Source organism: Anthonomus grandis, chromosome 11 (assembly GCF_022605725.1).
Source record: "Anthonomus grandis grandis chromosome 11, icAntGran1.3, whole genome shotgun sequence".
Classification (NCBI taxonomy): Eukaryota; Metazoa; Arthropoda; class Insecta; order Coleoptera; family Curculionidae; genus Anthonomus; species Anthonomus grandis.
In genome coordinates, this window is record NC_065556.1 from 6350357 (window position 1) to 6366697 (window position 16341).

Consider the following 16341-nt stretch of genomic DNA (forward strand, 5'->3'; position numbering starts at 1 on the left):
CCTTACAATATTGGGGGTAAATCAGGTTACATGTTTCTGAATAAGTTCATAACCTCGTTTTAGGTTCTTATTCTATGTATCCAATCATTATTAAGATTTCATCTTGTGCTTTTTAGTTTAATACTATATATATAAATTAATCTTATTATTTGGCTTATAATTACCAAACTAAAAAGTAAAAGAATTTACAAGTAATTTTTACAAGTCAAATATAACATCATAACTTAGTAAAACAATATAAATATGTAGATTTAGATATTAAACACTAAATATATTAAAATAAATGTACAGTAAAAAAAATATTTTAACCTAGTTTAAAATATATCAGTTCTGGAACTACTAGCTCAGTTCAGCAAGAAGAGGAATTTCAAAACAGACTTTATTATTGTCTCGTGAATAAGGGTGCACATTTTGAGCACTTACGTGAACCGATTTTTTTTTGGCACTGTTAACTAGACTTTTTAATGCTGCTTTCAATGATCTGTTACATGGCGGGGTTCCTATTTGAAATATATTAAAGTGAGGAGGTGATTGACAGAACATTGTCAAATAAAAAATTAAACGTGCCCTTGCATATCTTAATTGACGTGTTTTTTTTTAAGAAACTATCAACGATCGTTTGTTTTGAAATAAAAGCAATGTATATATCACATATATACAGTGCCTTACATATATCACATCTGAAAGTGTTCTCCTAAAATCATTATGTCGCAGTAAGAAATGTTGTAAGATTCTATAAGTAAAAAAATTGATTAAAATGTTTGTGTGCTTCAAATCTTTAAGTGTAAAATATTTATATATTTATTTTTAAGGCTATTTAATGCTCCAGTAAACTTTCATCAATAAAACTCTCCTGCACCTTTTCTTAAGTGTCGTAAGTATTTTTAAAGCGTTATCATTTGAGTATATGAATAATATTTATGACTCGGGCAATTTGGATTGGAAGCCGATGTATTGGCATTTGCTTTAAACGCAACTATTGCACTTCTTTGTCACCGTTTGACATATTTTTACTTCATGTTCGATGTTTTTTTGGTTAGTGCATTTTTTGCTTTTGGGGTAAAGTTTTTGGTAGTTAAAACATCTTGGGGTAATCAAATCTGCATAAATGGGAGAAAGATTTTTTTGTATGTAAATTTATTGGAAAACCTGCTAAATATTTTGCATTAATAGTTGATTCTATCTGTTTTTGCTTCTTATGTATTATTTTCTTCTCGCTTGTATCAGAGAGTTTTCCTTTACTTTTTGCGTACTTTCTTGTATATCCTATGGAGATTTGTTTCCCTGGTATCCTAAAATTTTACTTATAAGAATTGTATGTTTTCTCCAGTGAACCTTCAGCTGCCTTTTTAGTGCCTCTATTTCTTAATTTGATGGACATTTTCAGCAATCCTCATATTTTTAATATCTTTATTTAAATTGATTCTATTTGTTACTTCTTTTTATCTTTTTCTTTCATCCTATCTTTGCTTAGAATGAATTATTAAATTTAAAATGCTAGGCTGACTTAGTAGTACTGATTTTCAACATTTCAAGATGTGTATTCATGTTCATGTTAGTTGCTATTTTTTTTTCACAGAAAAATCTCTCGCAAAAGTCAAAATGCTTTATATTTTACACAGCTTGGATAATAAAATGTTATTATTGTATTCTTTTATTTTAGAACTTTAACTTCTAAAGAGGATAACCCTCCAAGTCTTGCAAACGGCCTTCACAGCGATTGATTTTTTGTTTCTTTACATTTTACATATTCCATGTTAGTTGCTTAGATTCTACATGTACGCATATCGTAGTAGATAAGAGAGATAATGTAACCTATATTGCAACCTATTCTTTTTCACTTTTGACTAAATGAAATCGTACTTTCTGATTGATAATAGGTAAAAAGTATACACACCGACCGGCGGCGTTGTCTTGAAATATAATTATTGTTTATAGATAAAATATATAGTCGCAGACAATCTTCTAGGGAACATCTAGCTCATTTGATTTACTCAACCTGAAGTTAAAAATGTTTAAATAAAAACAGATTTAACCTTTACCTTTACTTTATTTTGCTAGATAAGACTTGTTTTAGACACAAAATGCTCAAATTATTATTGCTGAAACTTAAATTGGTTAAACTATATAGTGCTATAATTAGGATAAACAAAAATTTAATTTTAAGTATTGATTCGAATTATTGATTAACGTTTTAGTAGTAATTACGATTTTTTTAGATAAATATTGGACTTTATCAAAAATACTGAGAAAGTAGTGTATGGTTCTTAATGTCCTTATATTAAAAGAAGTAAATAATAAAAAAACGACTAATATAAGAAGCAACGTTCAATATGATTATTAAAAAGGAAAATGTTTCGGTAACTTTAGCGTTCTCGAAATTTGTGTCCATTGGCTATTTTTAAGGTTTCCTTATGGTCCACTGCACTTTAAATGCCCACTATATCTTTAAATAATAGAAAAAAATTTTTTTTTGTACAGTATAATATCGCATTCCTAATCCACTTTTAAAATTAATTATCTTTCATTGTTTTTGATTAAAATTTAAAATAAATATACATATTTGAATTTAATGCAACCTTTGACATAATATGTTTCTAAACTCTAATCCTTAAGCTTAATGTTTTACCTTATCTTTTTTTCTCTTTATCTAATAGTTTTACGTTTTTATTATATATAAGTATTTATAATGATAATAAACTACAAAAATAGTTTTAGTTTATTAAATTTTATATTTAATTTTTATATTTAAATACCTAATTTGAACCATTTAAAAGAAATATGAACTTAAATCTGTAACGATACCGTTCGATATACTTAATTTAATTTAAGTTCAATAAGTTTTAAATACAATAATTTACTTGAGGTATAATAGATTTTTTTTTTAATATACCTAGGAGCTGAGGTTCAATCTATTAATCTCTGAGCTCGTTTCTTCTTTTCAATATCCTACCTAACTTTGTTATGAATATTATAATTAAAAAACGATAAAATACAACAAGAAGACCTACTTTTTTTAAAAATACCTAATTTGAACCATTAAAAGAAATATGAACTTAAATCTGTAACGATACCGTTCGATATACTTAATTTAATTTAAGTTCAATAAGTTTTAAATACAATAATTTACTTGAGGTATAATAGATTTTTTTTTAATATACCTAGGAGCTGAGGTTCAATCTATTAATCTCTGAGCTCGTTTCTTCTTTTCAATATCCTACCTAACTTTGTTATGAATATTATAATTAAAAAACGATAAAATACAACAAGAAGACCTACTTTTTTTAAAAATACCTAATTTGAACCTTTAAAAGAAATATGAACTTAAATCTGTAACGATACCGTTCGATATACTTAATTTAATTTAAGTTCAATAAGTTTTAAATACAATAATTTACTTGAGGTATAATAGATTTTTTTTTTAATATACCTAGGAGCTGAGGTTCAATCTATTAATCTCTGAGCTCGTTTCTTCTTTTCAATATCCTACCTAACTTTGTTATGAATATTATAATTAAAAAACGATAAAATACAACAAGAAGACCTATTTTTTTTAAAAATACCTAATTTAGTAAAGTTCATCTCATCAATTTATTTTCAGCAACTCAATCTTTTTCAAAAGATCCTTTTCTACCAACTGAAAATATCCGCTAACGTTCTGGCGGAACAGGAAGCTCTTAAATCATTTAACCTCTCCCTGAGTACTCTGGATATAACCGGGTTAAAAGAAACTTCAGGCCAGACGACGCTTCTGCATATACCCGCCGCAAGTGGAAGAAAGTTTAGGTAAGTTTGCCAGACTATTTTCTACTATTGTTGTCATGAACATTTTCTGAGTTTTACAGAACTTTTAGAGCTTACATTACTATTTTCGAACAGGGTTGATCGAAGTTTTTAAGGAAAAAGAAAAATTGATTGAATGGTATCATTAAAATCAAGATTTTTTTTGTGTTTGAATATTTGATAACCAGTTAAAGAAAATCTATTTACTTATGTAAAAAAGCTATTTACTCTGTTTCATATATTTAACTGTAAATGAACATTTATGGTGTCTGTTTAATTTCACAAGTCAAGTCTTTGATTTAGTCTGATATATTTTAGTTATACTGACAAAAATTGTATATAAATCTTCTTAATGTTTGGAAGATCTATTTAACTATTTATATATCTAAAGTATTCCTAGTATATGCATAAAATTAAAAAAAAATTTGATTAAGTCAATAAAACACAAAACTCTAGCCATATATGCATTCGTAAAAATATTCGTTATATATCGCTCACAAAAAGTACCTTTGGCGTCATCTACAGGTAATATTTTAACATTATGAACCAAGGTCAAAGGAGATAAACCTTTCAAAAGCAGCACTACGTTAACCCGTTGTCACTTTAATACTGTAATGTCTTTTAAAGCCATACCTTGAAGCCAAATGTCATGTAAATGAATTCATTTACTTCAAGCTAAATTATAACACAACCATTAATAGGCCCTTCCTTTACCTTTTACGCACTCAATATGTGATTATTATTTATCCTTTCCTTTCCTCTTCTAGCATTTTCTGGACCCTTTTCACCCTCAACCAATAGTTAGCTAAACTTATTTACGCCGGTAACCAGGCTGGATGATGCTGCATATAGTATCCTCCTGATCGTAGGAGATGTAGACTCAGTGCCAACATTACTTCTTTTAACCTCACTGCATAGTGGGTCAGGACCATAGAGACAATATTCGGGCCTCAGAGGAAATCTTGTATGCGGATCCCTTTCAGGTCTTTAAATTCATAAAAATACGTTTAATTGTTGAAAAGTGTGAAATCAACATGAAAAAAAAGTATCGAAAAGATTTCTGATAGATTTGACGATTTAATAATAATGAATTTCCGGAAAATGCAGATATGAAAAAAACGCAACTCAAAAAAGTTTCAATTATTATTTACTTACTAAGTTTCAAATATTCTAATAACCGGACATGATTATTAGAATTTCACTTCAAGTGCTTTGGCTGAGGTAACAGCTATTATATTTCAGGTCCAGTCCTCAATATTACAATAATTGTTTACTATGTAGTACATGCTTCTTCTACTCTAGAGCACAATGTTTAAAGAAAATAAGTCCGGCCCTGTTCCATTACCTATCACCATCTCCTTGATGCCCCGCGTCCGATGTGTCATTGTGTTTCTTGTGCTCAGAGCATCCAGACGTTGCTGCTCTTCGCGACGTTTATTTTACGGCCAGTCGGCCATTCAGAGTGAAATTTATATCTGTCTTGTATCTTTTTTTTTGTATACGCATGTATTGTATCTTTTTTTTTGTATACGCAAAGCCCTGGGGTAAGTAGGTAACCTTATTAATTTTACCCTAGGTGGACATCTTGACTGATATTGCATTTCAAATGTAAAAACCCATATTAATTTAATTCCCTTATTCGGATTATAGCTGTTTTTTACAGTTGGAATGGGCAAATCAAAGAGGAAAAGGGGTCGTAGTTGTTTTTCGAGCAGCGAAGATGATTCTGTATCCACTCGGCAACTTTTAAAGAAGTTGAGAAGAGAAATTAAGAGTGTTAAACAACAACAAACTCAAAAATCCCGGTCTCGAAGTCGTAGCCGACGACGAGAACCACATCGTCAACCTCGTCACGAGGCTAGGCGACGGGAGTCAAGAAGCCCACGCGCACACTCGCAGGGACGAAGCAGATCAAGGAATTTTCGTCATCACGTCCACCGTGACCGTGAATCGAAAAACATTGCGCCATTGGCTGCGGCTCCAACGCGGGCTTCGCTCGAAATTCCGACGTTGCCACGTCCAGCTGAAGATCCTTCTGATCGTGATATTCAAAATGACGCCTGTAGCGTTGTTTCAGAGGATAGTTTACTGAATTTGGGTACCCGTAGTGCTCAATCACATTTAGGCGGTACGAGGGATGTATGTAACGCCCCTCAGGGAAACAACATTGACGACGCCTGTAGCGTTTTGTCAAACGACTCTCGAGGAAATGAACTTGTAATTCATAATGACGTATCCTTACCAGAGGATGTCATTAAAATGCTCGGGGTTGATCCAGAAAGTACGGCAGTAAACGGTTTATTGTTGCACAATGAACTAGCAAAGAGGTGGAAGGCTATTCTGCAAAATAACCTTAAAAAGGATGAATTATTAGCGATCCTGAATAAATATGACACACCCTCAAATTTGCCTTTTTTAACCCCCCCATTACTCAATCCGGAGGTTAAGGCCGCCTTACAAAAGTCTAATCTTTCGATAGACTATTCACACTCTGAGGTACAGAGTCAATTAGGAAAAGGGCTCGTTGCTTTAGGCAAAGCAATCACGAATGTCCTTGGAAATATTGAAAATATTCCTGGAGGCATAAAAAGCGATTTACTTACAGATCTTTTTAACTCTGGTCGTATACTAACTAACCTCCTCCATCGGGAATCTGTTACAAGGAAAAATCTTATTACACCTCATTTAAAAAACCTGCAGGTAGTTGCTGAAAAATGCGTGCCTGCTGAATATCTGTTTGGAACAGATCTATCAGAAAAACTAAAGTCTCTCAAGGCTATTGAAAATGCAAGTAAAGAACTTAAAACGGTGCAAAGACCTTTACTTATTAAAAAGAGGGGGGGTGATACTGTAAGTAACCGAAATAACCCTGGATCGAGTCAACAAAATCGGCCTTTAAACACGTACAGGCCGGTCCGTTATTATACAGAGACGCGGCCGGCCAGGCAACAAAAATCTGCCTACCGGGCAGAACCAGCCAAAACTTACCGCAACAAAAAACCAAAGCACCTGGAGGAAGAGAACCTAAAGGTGAGAGAAAATTTAAAAAATAATGCTCTTTATGCCGGTCGCCTCTTTCATTTTTACGAAAATTGGCTCTTTATAAATCCTTCCTCAATTGTATTGAGCTGGATTAAAGGATATAAATTACCTTTTATTAAGAAGCCTAAACAAGCAGTTTTTCTACGTTCAAAATCATTTGATCATAGAGAAAGTTGCCAAATTAGTATTGAAATTTCTAACTTACTAAAAATAGGGGCAATACAGAAATGTAGTTTTTCAAAAAATCAATTTCTCTCTCCAATATTTTTAGCCGATAAAGCTAATGGTAAAAAACGTTTTATCTTAAATTTAAAACGTTTAAATAATTACGTTTTCGCCCCCCATTTTAAAATGGAGGACACCAGAGCGGCAAACAGGTTAATTCAGAAAAACTCATATGCAGCCACTCTCGATTTAAAAGATACATATTATTTACTCCCAATAACACCCGAGCATAGAAAATATTTAAGATTTTCTTATAATAACACCCTTTATGAATTTACCTGTTTGCCGTTTGGTTTGACAACCGCGCCTTACACGTTCACGAAGCTTCTACGGCCGGTAGTAGAACATGTGCGGTGTACCAGGGGGGTACTTTGCGTAAATTTTCTTGATGATTTTTTGGTTCTAGGGTCATCGTAAGACGAATGCACTCAAAGTGTTCAAATTCTTATGGTCACATTAGAATCATTGGGATTTATAGTAAATTTGGAAAAAAGTGTGCTTTTTCCGGACAGAAGATTTAAATTTCTGGGTTTTATTTATAATTCAGTTTTAATAACCATAGAGCTAACATTGGAAAAACGAGACAAAATTTTTAAATGATCTCAACTGTTAATTAACAGGAAAAATTGCAAAATTTTTAGGTCTTCCAACGTCAGCATGCCCAGCTGTTAAATACGGCTGGGTGTATACCAAAATTTTAAAGAGAGAAAAATATCTAGCATTACAACAAAATAGTGATAACTGTTATGCAAAAATGAGTATCTTAGATCCATTGCGGAACGATTTAAAGTGGTGGGTTTCCAACATTTATACCGCAAATAATGATTTGAGGAAAGATTCTTTTGATCTTGAAATCTTTACAGACGCAAGCTTAATAGGCTGGAGTGCATTTTGTCAACTGCCAATGGATGGTGGGATATCCGTTATAAAGACGAACACATTAATTTCTTAGAACTCCAAGCTATTTACCTTGGGTTACAATGTTTTGCCAAAAATTACTCGAGCTGTAGGATTTTAATTCGTACCGATAATACTACTGCGGTTTCTAGTGTAAATAAAATGGGTAGCGTAAAATTTTTGAAGTTAATTGATATTACAAGGAAAATTTGGTGTTAATGCGAATCCAAAAATATTTGGATTTTTGCATCATACATACCCTCAGCTGAAAATTATGAAGCTGATAAAGCTTCTCGTGTCTTAAATACGGAAACTGAGTGGGACCTTAATAATGACATATTTTTAGAAATTACAGAAAAGTTTGGTTTTCCCGAAATCGATATTTTCGCCTCTATGGAAAATCCGACCAGAAACATCCTCTTGCCTCGGACCTTATCCTGGCTGTAGCCAGGTTATCAGGAAAGCCTTTTTAATACAAGGCATACCGGAAAATGCTGTAACAGTAATGGAAAAATCCTTAAGTGACAACACATTAAGGCAGTATAATTTAACATACAAGCGATGGTGGGCATTTTGTGTAAACAGGAACTTTTCACCATTCGAAAAGAACAGTTCTCATATAATATCTTTCTTGCAAAATGTTTTTGAAACAACGGACAACATATTTGGTACGTTTAACTCTCACCGTGCTGCCTTATCCTTAATAACTTCATCAGATTTAGGAGAAGATCCCCAAATTAAAAGATTCATCAAGGGAATTTTTAGACTTCGACCACCGAAGCCAAGATACAACTGTGATCTGTGTACATGGGATCCTCAAATTGTTTTAGTTTTTTTGGAAAAAATAGAGACAGATTCTTTAAAGTGTCTTTCTCATAAATTAATCACCCTACTTGCCTTAGGAACCGGCCATAGAATGCAAACATTTTCTTATTCTTTCTTATTATAATTCTTCCAAACATTCAATTTACTAGCGAAGGAGCCAAAATATTTGTTTCTCATTTAATTAAGACATCTAGCGTCAGTTCAGTACAACCATGCCTAGATTTGCCCTTTTTTGATAATCCTAACTTATGTGTAGCATCAACGCTTAAGAAATATTTAGAAGCTACACAAAATCTGCGACATGAATGCCTCAAACTGTTCATCACATATAAAAAGCCTCATAAACCTGCTACAAAGCAAACTTAAGTTGGAGTTATGCGTTGGAGTAAAAACTCCAACGCATTTGCTCGGTTTTATAACCGACCACTTAAAGATAAGAGTTTTCTTGATTCAATTCTTGAAACACAAAATAATTAAATTACTGTGTCTTCTAGGATAAGGCATAATAATATTTATATCTCATTTTTATACTTACCTACAAACGGTCAAGTACTACTAAAGAGTTTAATTTTTTTTTGTTTTTGGGAAATAAAAGTTCATATTTTTATTATTCATAGTTAATAATAAGTTCATATTTTAATATTTTTATTTTTATTTACTTATAGGTTGTTTTATTTAAAGCATTAGATACTTGGGTATGTATCTACATATATTTTAAATGCACTGTTTTTCGGCTTCCGACTTTAAACATCTACATAGTAAACAATTATTGTAATATTGAGGACTGGACCTGAAATATAATTAATCGATCAAAAGAACTTACCTGAAGTTCGATCGTAATTATATGAAGGTCCAGTCCGAAAATATTACAACCCACCCACCCTCAACCAGAGTATATGTATACCGAAAAACAGGAAGGGAAATCTTTAAAACAATGACACATCGGACGCGGGGCATCAAGGAGATGGGGATAGGTAATGGAACAGGGCCGGACTTATTTTCTTAATAATAATTAATAAACATTGTGCTCTAGAGTAGAAGAAGCATGTACTACATAGTAAACAATTATTGTAATATTTTCGGACTGGACCTTCATATAATTACGATCAAACTTCAGGTAAGTTCTTTTTATCGATTAATTATAATATCTTAACAGTCAAGTTTTCTTGCTAACTTAAATTCCAAATAAAAAGTTGCCAATTTTGAAATATTCGATTCTGATTTAAGTAAGAATGATGATATTTTTATTCTTGATTAAACGCTTAAACATCTTTTGGTACTGGCAACTAATACTGGAAAGGTGCAGAATATTCGCAAAGTAATGCAGATGTGTGGGAACGAAGCGTTCAAATATTTGGCTGAGATGGCATTTAACAAGTCAAGCAATTACGTCCGACATCTCAGCGGGGTATTTCTAGCAAAACTGCAGTCCTCAAAGTTTTTCCTTTTCGATTTTAGGAAACAACGACAAAAATGAAAAAATGTGGTTTATGTTTTTAACTGCAGTAAAGCGATCCTCTATTCTCGCGATAATTTAGTCTATGATGAGAGGGAATGTATTTCTTTTGAAATCAATTTCTTCGGCGGTCATATTTTCTGCCTCAGTCTCAAGTTCTCCATTATTATGTTGTTTCTTCCGACTCACTCCGTCAAACCGTTCGCAACAGTTCGACATTCTTCTGAAATTAAACCCCATTGACTGCATAATGATTGTAGATCAGCTATGAGGCTTTTCACCTAGACGCCAATCGTTGCTAGTAAATGAAACTAATATAGTTGATTTCTGTGTGAATCTTGAACCATATGAAAGACATCAGCACATTCGAATTTATTTATATGTTTAATAAAGCCATCGACTTTGCGCTTATTTTCTGTAGTAAGCTTAAAACCTATCACTTTTGAAAGAGCTTTTCTCAATTTGAATAGATTTTTAGCAAAAGCTTTTACTGCAGATCATAGTCCAATAAGCAGTGAAGTGAATTTGGTGTTTATTTATTAAAATTTTTTTAATTGATCGAACTTATACTAAATATGTTAAAACATCTTTGATTTACCCCAAAAAAAATTAATACATTCACACAGCATTCAGCGGTATCTACTCCTACCAAATTAAGAATGTGAGTTCCACAGGGGGCATAAGGTACATATTGATTTTTTTGCTGAATACGATCCTAAGCTGCTTTGTACTTACCACTTATGTTTTGCTCATTGTCATAACCTTGTCCACGGCATTCATCCAGTGAAATGCCATATTTTTCTGAAGTTTCAGAATTTAGAACAAAAATAACTTCAGTAGTTGCCATCGCATGTATCGTAGAATTTAAGATGTTTGATTCACGTGACGGAAAATAGGTGTCGCATCAACCAAAATGGTTTATTACTTAGCCTCTATTGCTTCCTACAAAATTACACCGATAACATTACGGGCCTAATTAATTAATTAGGCACATCAGGAGAGAGCTAATATAATTGTAACTGCTGTGACTGTTAGGACTTTCTCACTTCTTCGAACTGGACACGGAGATCTGGTAATGACTGATCAACTTTAGTATTCCTAAAAAATTTCCGTTGTTTTTCGCACTCGTTCGTTCCTATATACTCTTATCATTAAATTTCTTCCACACTTAATTAGTTGAATATCCACTTGGGCAGCAGAGATTGGAATAGTTAGGTACGTCGTTAGTCGGGTTCATATTAAATATACATACGTGCTACTTTATTGTAAGGGAGTTTAGTCTGAGTATCTTTTGAAGTCAATTTTTTGTTATGCGCTTTGTATCATTTTTCGGAGTTTCTTAGTTGTGAATGCATCTGTGCTGCATTTTATATATTTTGTTTGCTCAATTTCTAATATATTTTGCAGCAAACGACTGTTTATAATCAGTCAGAAGTAAAAACCCGTTTATTAAATACCAATGTACATGGCTCCATTGTGTTATAGTATAGAGCATGCGCGCGTCCCTCCTTTTTCCCATTCAACAGTTTTACGCGTGATCTTTTGATCTTATACTTGTATCCTAGGATACAGGATATATGTATATATTTAGTTAGCAATTTTGCCAGAAACAAAAAAACTTATTATAATATATGTCAATGTCCTTTAATGAATACACTATAATTAGTATAACTGTTTTCTCTACATCTTATACACTAGTTACGTATAGATGAATTGCTTGTAAGAATAATTTTGGATTTCATAATCGACTTGATTTAATAATATTTAAATATAATCTATTCAATAGTGAAACTATTTTTTACTTTATCAATCAGTTACATATAAAATATTCCAATTAGAGGCTCATTAAATACACTTTTGTATCAACATATAGATGATATTAAAACCATAATAATAGTATTCCATATGGTTACACGGAAAAGTATGTTACGGAAGTCTGGTAAAATATTCTTACAAGTAAAAACCTAAGAAAATACTCTGGAGTCTCAGCTGCTCTGAGAACTCTGGGCCAGGGAGAAAAATCTTCGATCGATCGTTCCTCTCATCGAATCCTCACATAATGTTTAGTTCTTGCGATTACAGACCTTAAATAACTATTGGCAACCTCGCGAACTTTGTATTTGACTGGTGAGCGGAAAACGCGGCGCACGCGCAGGTATTTCGACATCGGTTCAGCAGTGTGAGAGACGAGAAGGCGGAATTAGTCCTACTCAGATTTTGTTCTACGGTCGATCGGAACGGTTCGGTTTTCCTCGAAAATCCTGGGTTTGTATTTCGATATAGAAGCAAGGATAGGAGGTATTTATATTTGACAACGCCGTATTTACGAATTTCGGCAGCTAAATAGCGACCGATGCGATGGATTGTCTGTGTCGCAACTGTTAATAGCTAGATGGCGCACGCGGGCGGCAACTGTATTATTAAGTTATATGGAAATATGGGGTATTCTGTATAGTGTATATGTTACGGTCAATTATGAAAAATCGCACATTAACGATAATGGCCGGGCAATAACGTAACGATCCAAGTAAAATAGGCAAAAAGGTAAATCGAAGTTTTATGACCAATATTCTCTATTTTCTTAAATTATTCAAAACCTAACCCAACCTCGGGCCAACTCAAGTCACCAGGACGTTGTGTAGCCAATTAATTTTAATAATGCTTAAATTGATGTCCAGTCGTTATTATTTGATTAGACAAAGTTAGGGCGAGTTAGGTTGGCCCAAGGTTGGATCAGGTTTCGTATATTTAAAAAAAAAATAGAGCTTATTGGTCAACTTCGATTTTCCTCATAATTATATTGTCTATTTTATAATAATTTGTATAAGTATAAAACTGATTTAATTTTAAATTTAAATTTTATTAAAAGTTTCATACCTTCTGGCTTCATTAATAAATTCTTGATCAAAAAATCTTTGATTACCAAATCCTTTCATCTTTGCAACACACACACACACAACAATAAGTTCTAGGTTGAACGGCCTTATTCGTTGTAGTTGTTGTATGATTGGTATCACATTCAATTTCACACAGTATCCCCCTCCCTGAACTGAATACTGAATTTCGGTCACATTGCTAAGAATATTTTAGAGTTCTGACAACACTGTTTTTAACCGTTCGGCCGGATTCGTAAACGTAGGACAAATTCCGAGTAGGACCAATTTTGACCCTTGTAATTGTAAATGTTATTAAAATAAAGTTTAATTATTTACTTGGTGTTATTAACGTTAGAGTGGCCGAACCTTATATACACTCCACTATAAAACAAACAAAACACATAATGGTCAGTGAATATTGCTTAAATAAATCTTGGCAGCTGACAATGAAAGCCATCTAACTCGAACCAAAAAAACATATTAGGAATTTATAGGCAAAATATTTAAACCCCGCTTAGAACACATATGGTCTTAACCTCTCTTTACAAAGGTATGTTTGCCTTAGTCTTGCTACGTAAGAGAATCTACAATAATGCATCAACTACATATTTAGCTACGCAGGTTATTGGTTTTGGGTCTTATTGGAAATTTGGTGAATTGCAGTCTTATAAGAAACTCTGCTTCCCCAATACCTATATTACCTGAGCAGCTGTGCATACAGATAAGCTAAACCCTAAAGAGGTTCCTCTGCCTCTTCACTAGTTTCTCTAAGACTATTTTTTTTTCAATAGTAGACTTTTAAGTAGAATATGAATTACAAAAAAAAGGTTACAATAAAAATTGACAAAATAAACTGTAAATAAACGTTTAAAAAAACTGCCATAAAGAGGTGTATAAATGCATTTTGCTTTATCTTTTTACTTCGTTTTACTGTCACTTAATTTTTACTATCCCTTTGATTCAAAAAATTGTTAACATTGTCGCGAGCAGAAATCTTTAGAAATCACTTTGATTTTTCTTCTAATAAATAACAAAGCTTTAACAACTGTTAATATAATTTTAAATGATATGATTCACCTTTTTGAGTTTTTTTTAGAAGTAAAAAACTACCTTATTTTTATTACACCACTTATGTTATATAGGATTAAGCTCTTGCTGGTATCTTACCGCATCGATTTAAAGGCTTTAATAAAAGTTCTGCTATCCACGCGGATTGAGAAAACCATATTGCAGTGTCTACAATTTCAAATATTCTGTTTTTTTTATTAGGTATTGTTTCAGCTTGGAAGTGCACTGACTCGCCCGGTTTTTTAACCTATCCTTTGTCTTCTTGATTACTAGTAAAGTTAGGCCTATTAAAGTCCTTCTATTTTTCCTTATCAATCAAATGAGTGTCGAGTCATAAGAAGGTTAGGACATACTTATGCGGTGTTGAATAGGTTATATGCCAAATTTAGATTTTCTCGTAAAAGCAGTTAAACAGAGTGCAATATTACAAGTAACGTGTATATTAAACAAAAAAATTTAGAGTAAAAAAATCTGATTTGTTGTTAAAAAAAATAACAACAAATGAGATGCATAACTTAAATGGACAGAAGTCCCTCACTATCTTTTACTATAAAATATATTAAGCGAGTATATTTGTTAAATGGAATATAATAATTAAATAGAATATTTTTGATATCCTGTTGAGTCTTGCTTATTATTTGCGAAACAAAAAATATTATTAAGATGTACGTATTCAAAAAGAAAAAAACTTTAAAGTTGTTGGTACTTTATCGATTTCAGTTTTTTATTTAACTTTTTTACTAAAATATGCAACAAAAATCTATATGATCAAAGCTTTGTATCAAATTTGAATCCCTTGTTATTTCCTCATAATAAATGCATTATGCTGATCTAAATTTGTATTGTATTGTTATAATGTAAATCAGGCTAGATTTTTTCAAAACCAATTTTTTCAAAGGATAGTTACCAGAAAGCAAGTTATTTTCAATTTCAGCGTGGCTTTTTTAATTACTCTGGGTCTGTGAGTTTTCCATATTTCAATGTTTGGAATGTTAAGCCACTAATTACTACCAAACCACTATCGAAAGTATCAATTTGTTTAGGATTCCCCTATATTCGATAAAACTGTTAACTATTAATTTTTGAGTCATCACAAATAAAAAGCCAGTTATTTAATCTGATCACAATTCTTCAATTCCACCTTACTGTTATGTAAACGAAAAAAAGTCATATGCCATATAAGACATCAACTAACAAAAAAAAGTTAAATTAAAAATAAGAAAAAGTTGCGCCCCCGGGTGGGCTCGAACCACCAACCTTTCGGTTAACAGCCGAACGCGCTAGCCAATTGCGCCACGGAGGCTGTGGGAGTCTTAAATCAATTAACCGTTTTTTTTTATAATCAATATTGGAAATCACAGATCTATGATCCTCCATATTCTTAACCGAGAATCACGTTTTTACTCTTAAATGCATCCTTATGAACTAGTGTATACTGATGTAAAAAAAAATTAACACATTTCAGGTGGCTCTTAGGCTACGTTCCCAAATCAAACTTAGTTGATCTCTGGACCATTGGTGACAAAACGGCCACTAACTAACTAAAAAAGTTTTTGTGCTACTACAAAAATGGTTTTTATAAGAAATTGTTATAAAAGAATGCCCTTTTTTTATGTGCAAATATCCTCAAAAATAAAGAAAATTGACATTGACATACGATAATGTAATAAAAACTAGAACTCATTTTCTTCGATATTACCTACCGTTTGCTGCAAACAACAGTTTTTTTTTAACAATAGATAATAGTGGCAATATTCCTTATTGCCCGTTTAACAATTATAAGGAACCTTATCTTCATCCTATACAGGCCAATATCACAGCTTAACTACAAAACGTACAATACATTACGTAGTTAAGCTGTGGCAATATTATGACATCTTTAAACTAATTTAGTTATTGATAGGCTGAAATATTTGTTGTCTTTGGTCACTAAGTTCAAGTCATGGCATACTTTTGCACTTTATTTACAAACTTTTCAAACTGATTTTAATTCAATTATAAAAAAATTTAAATTTTTTAAAAGTTTAATTTTTTTTGTACAGACTTTTGTAAAACTTGGGCGTACCTCATTTATTAATAAACTGATGAAATAAATTTTGCGAGAACATTCTTTTAAATTAATTTGTGCATTATTAAATTCTCGTTTAAATAAATATTACTCCTTAAATA

General features: G+C 32.1%; 1 protein-coding gene and 1 non-coding gene across 2 annotated transcripts in view; one reads left to right on the forward strand and one right to left on the reverse strand.

Moving 5' to 3' along the window:
* LOC126742453 (uncharacterized) overlaps positions 1-16341 on the forward strand; it is a 1408556-nt gene that overhangs the window by 1183291 nt on the left and 208924 nt on the right. The window contains exon 19 of the mRNA XM_050449100.1: positions 3602-3786. Coding sequence (XP_050305057.1) covers positions 3602-3786 — 185 coding nt within the window. The remainder of the gene's footprint in view (positions 1-3601; positions 3787-16341) is intronic.
* Trnan-guu (transfer RNA asparagine (anticodon GUU)) lies at positions 15402-15475 on the reverse strand. The gene has a single exon. It is a non-coding gene; the product is annotated as a tRNA-Asn (tRNA).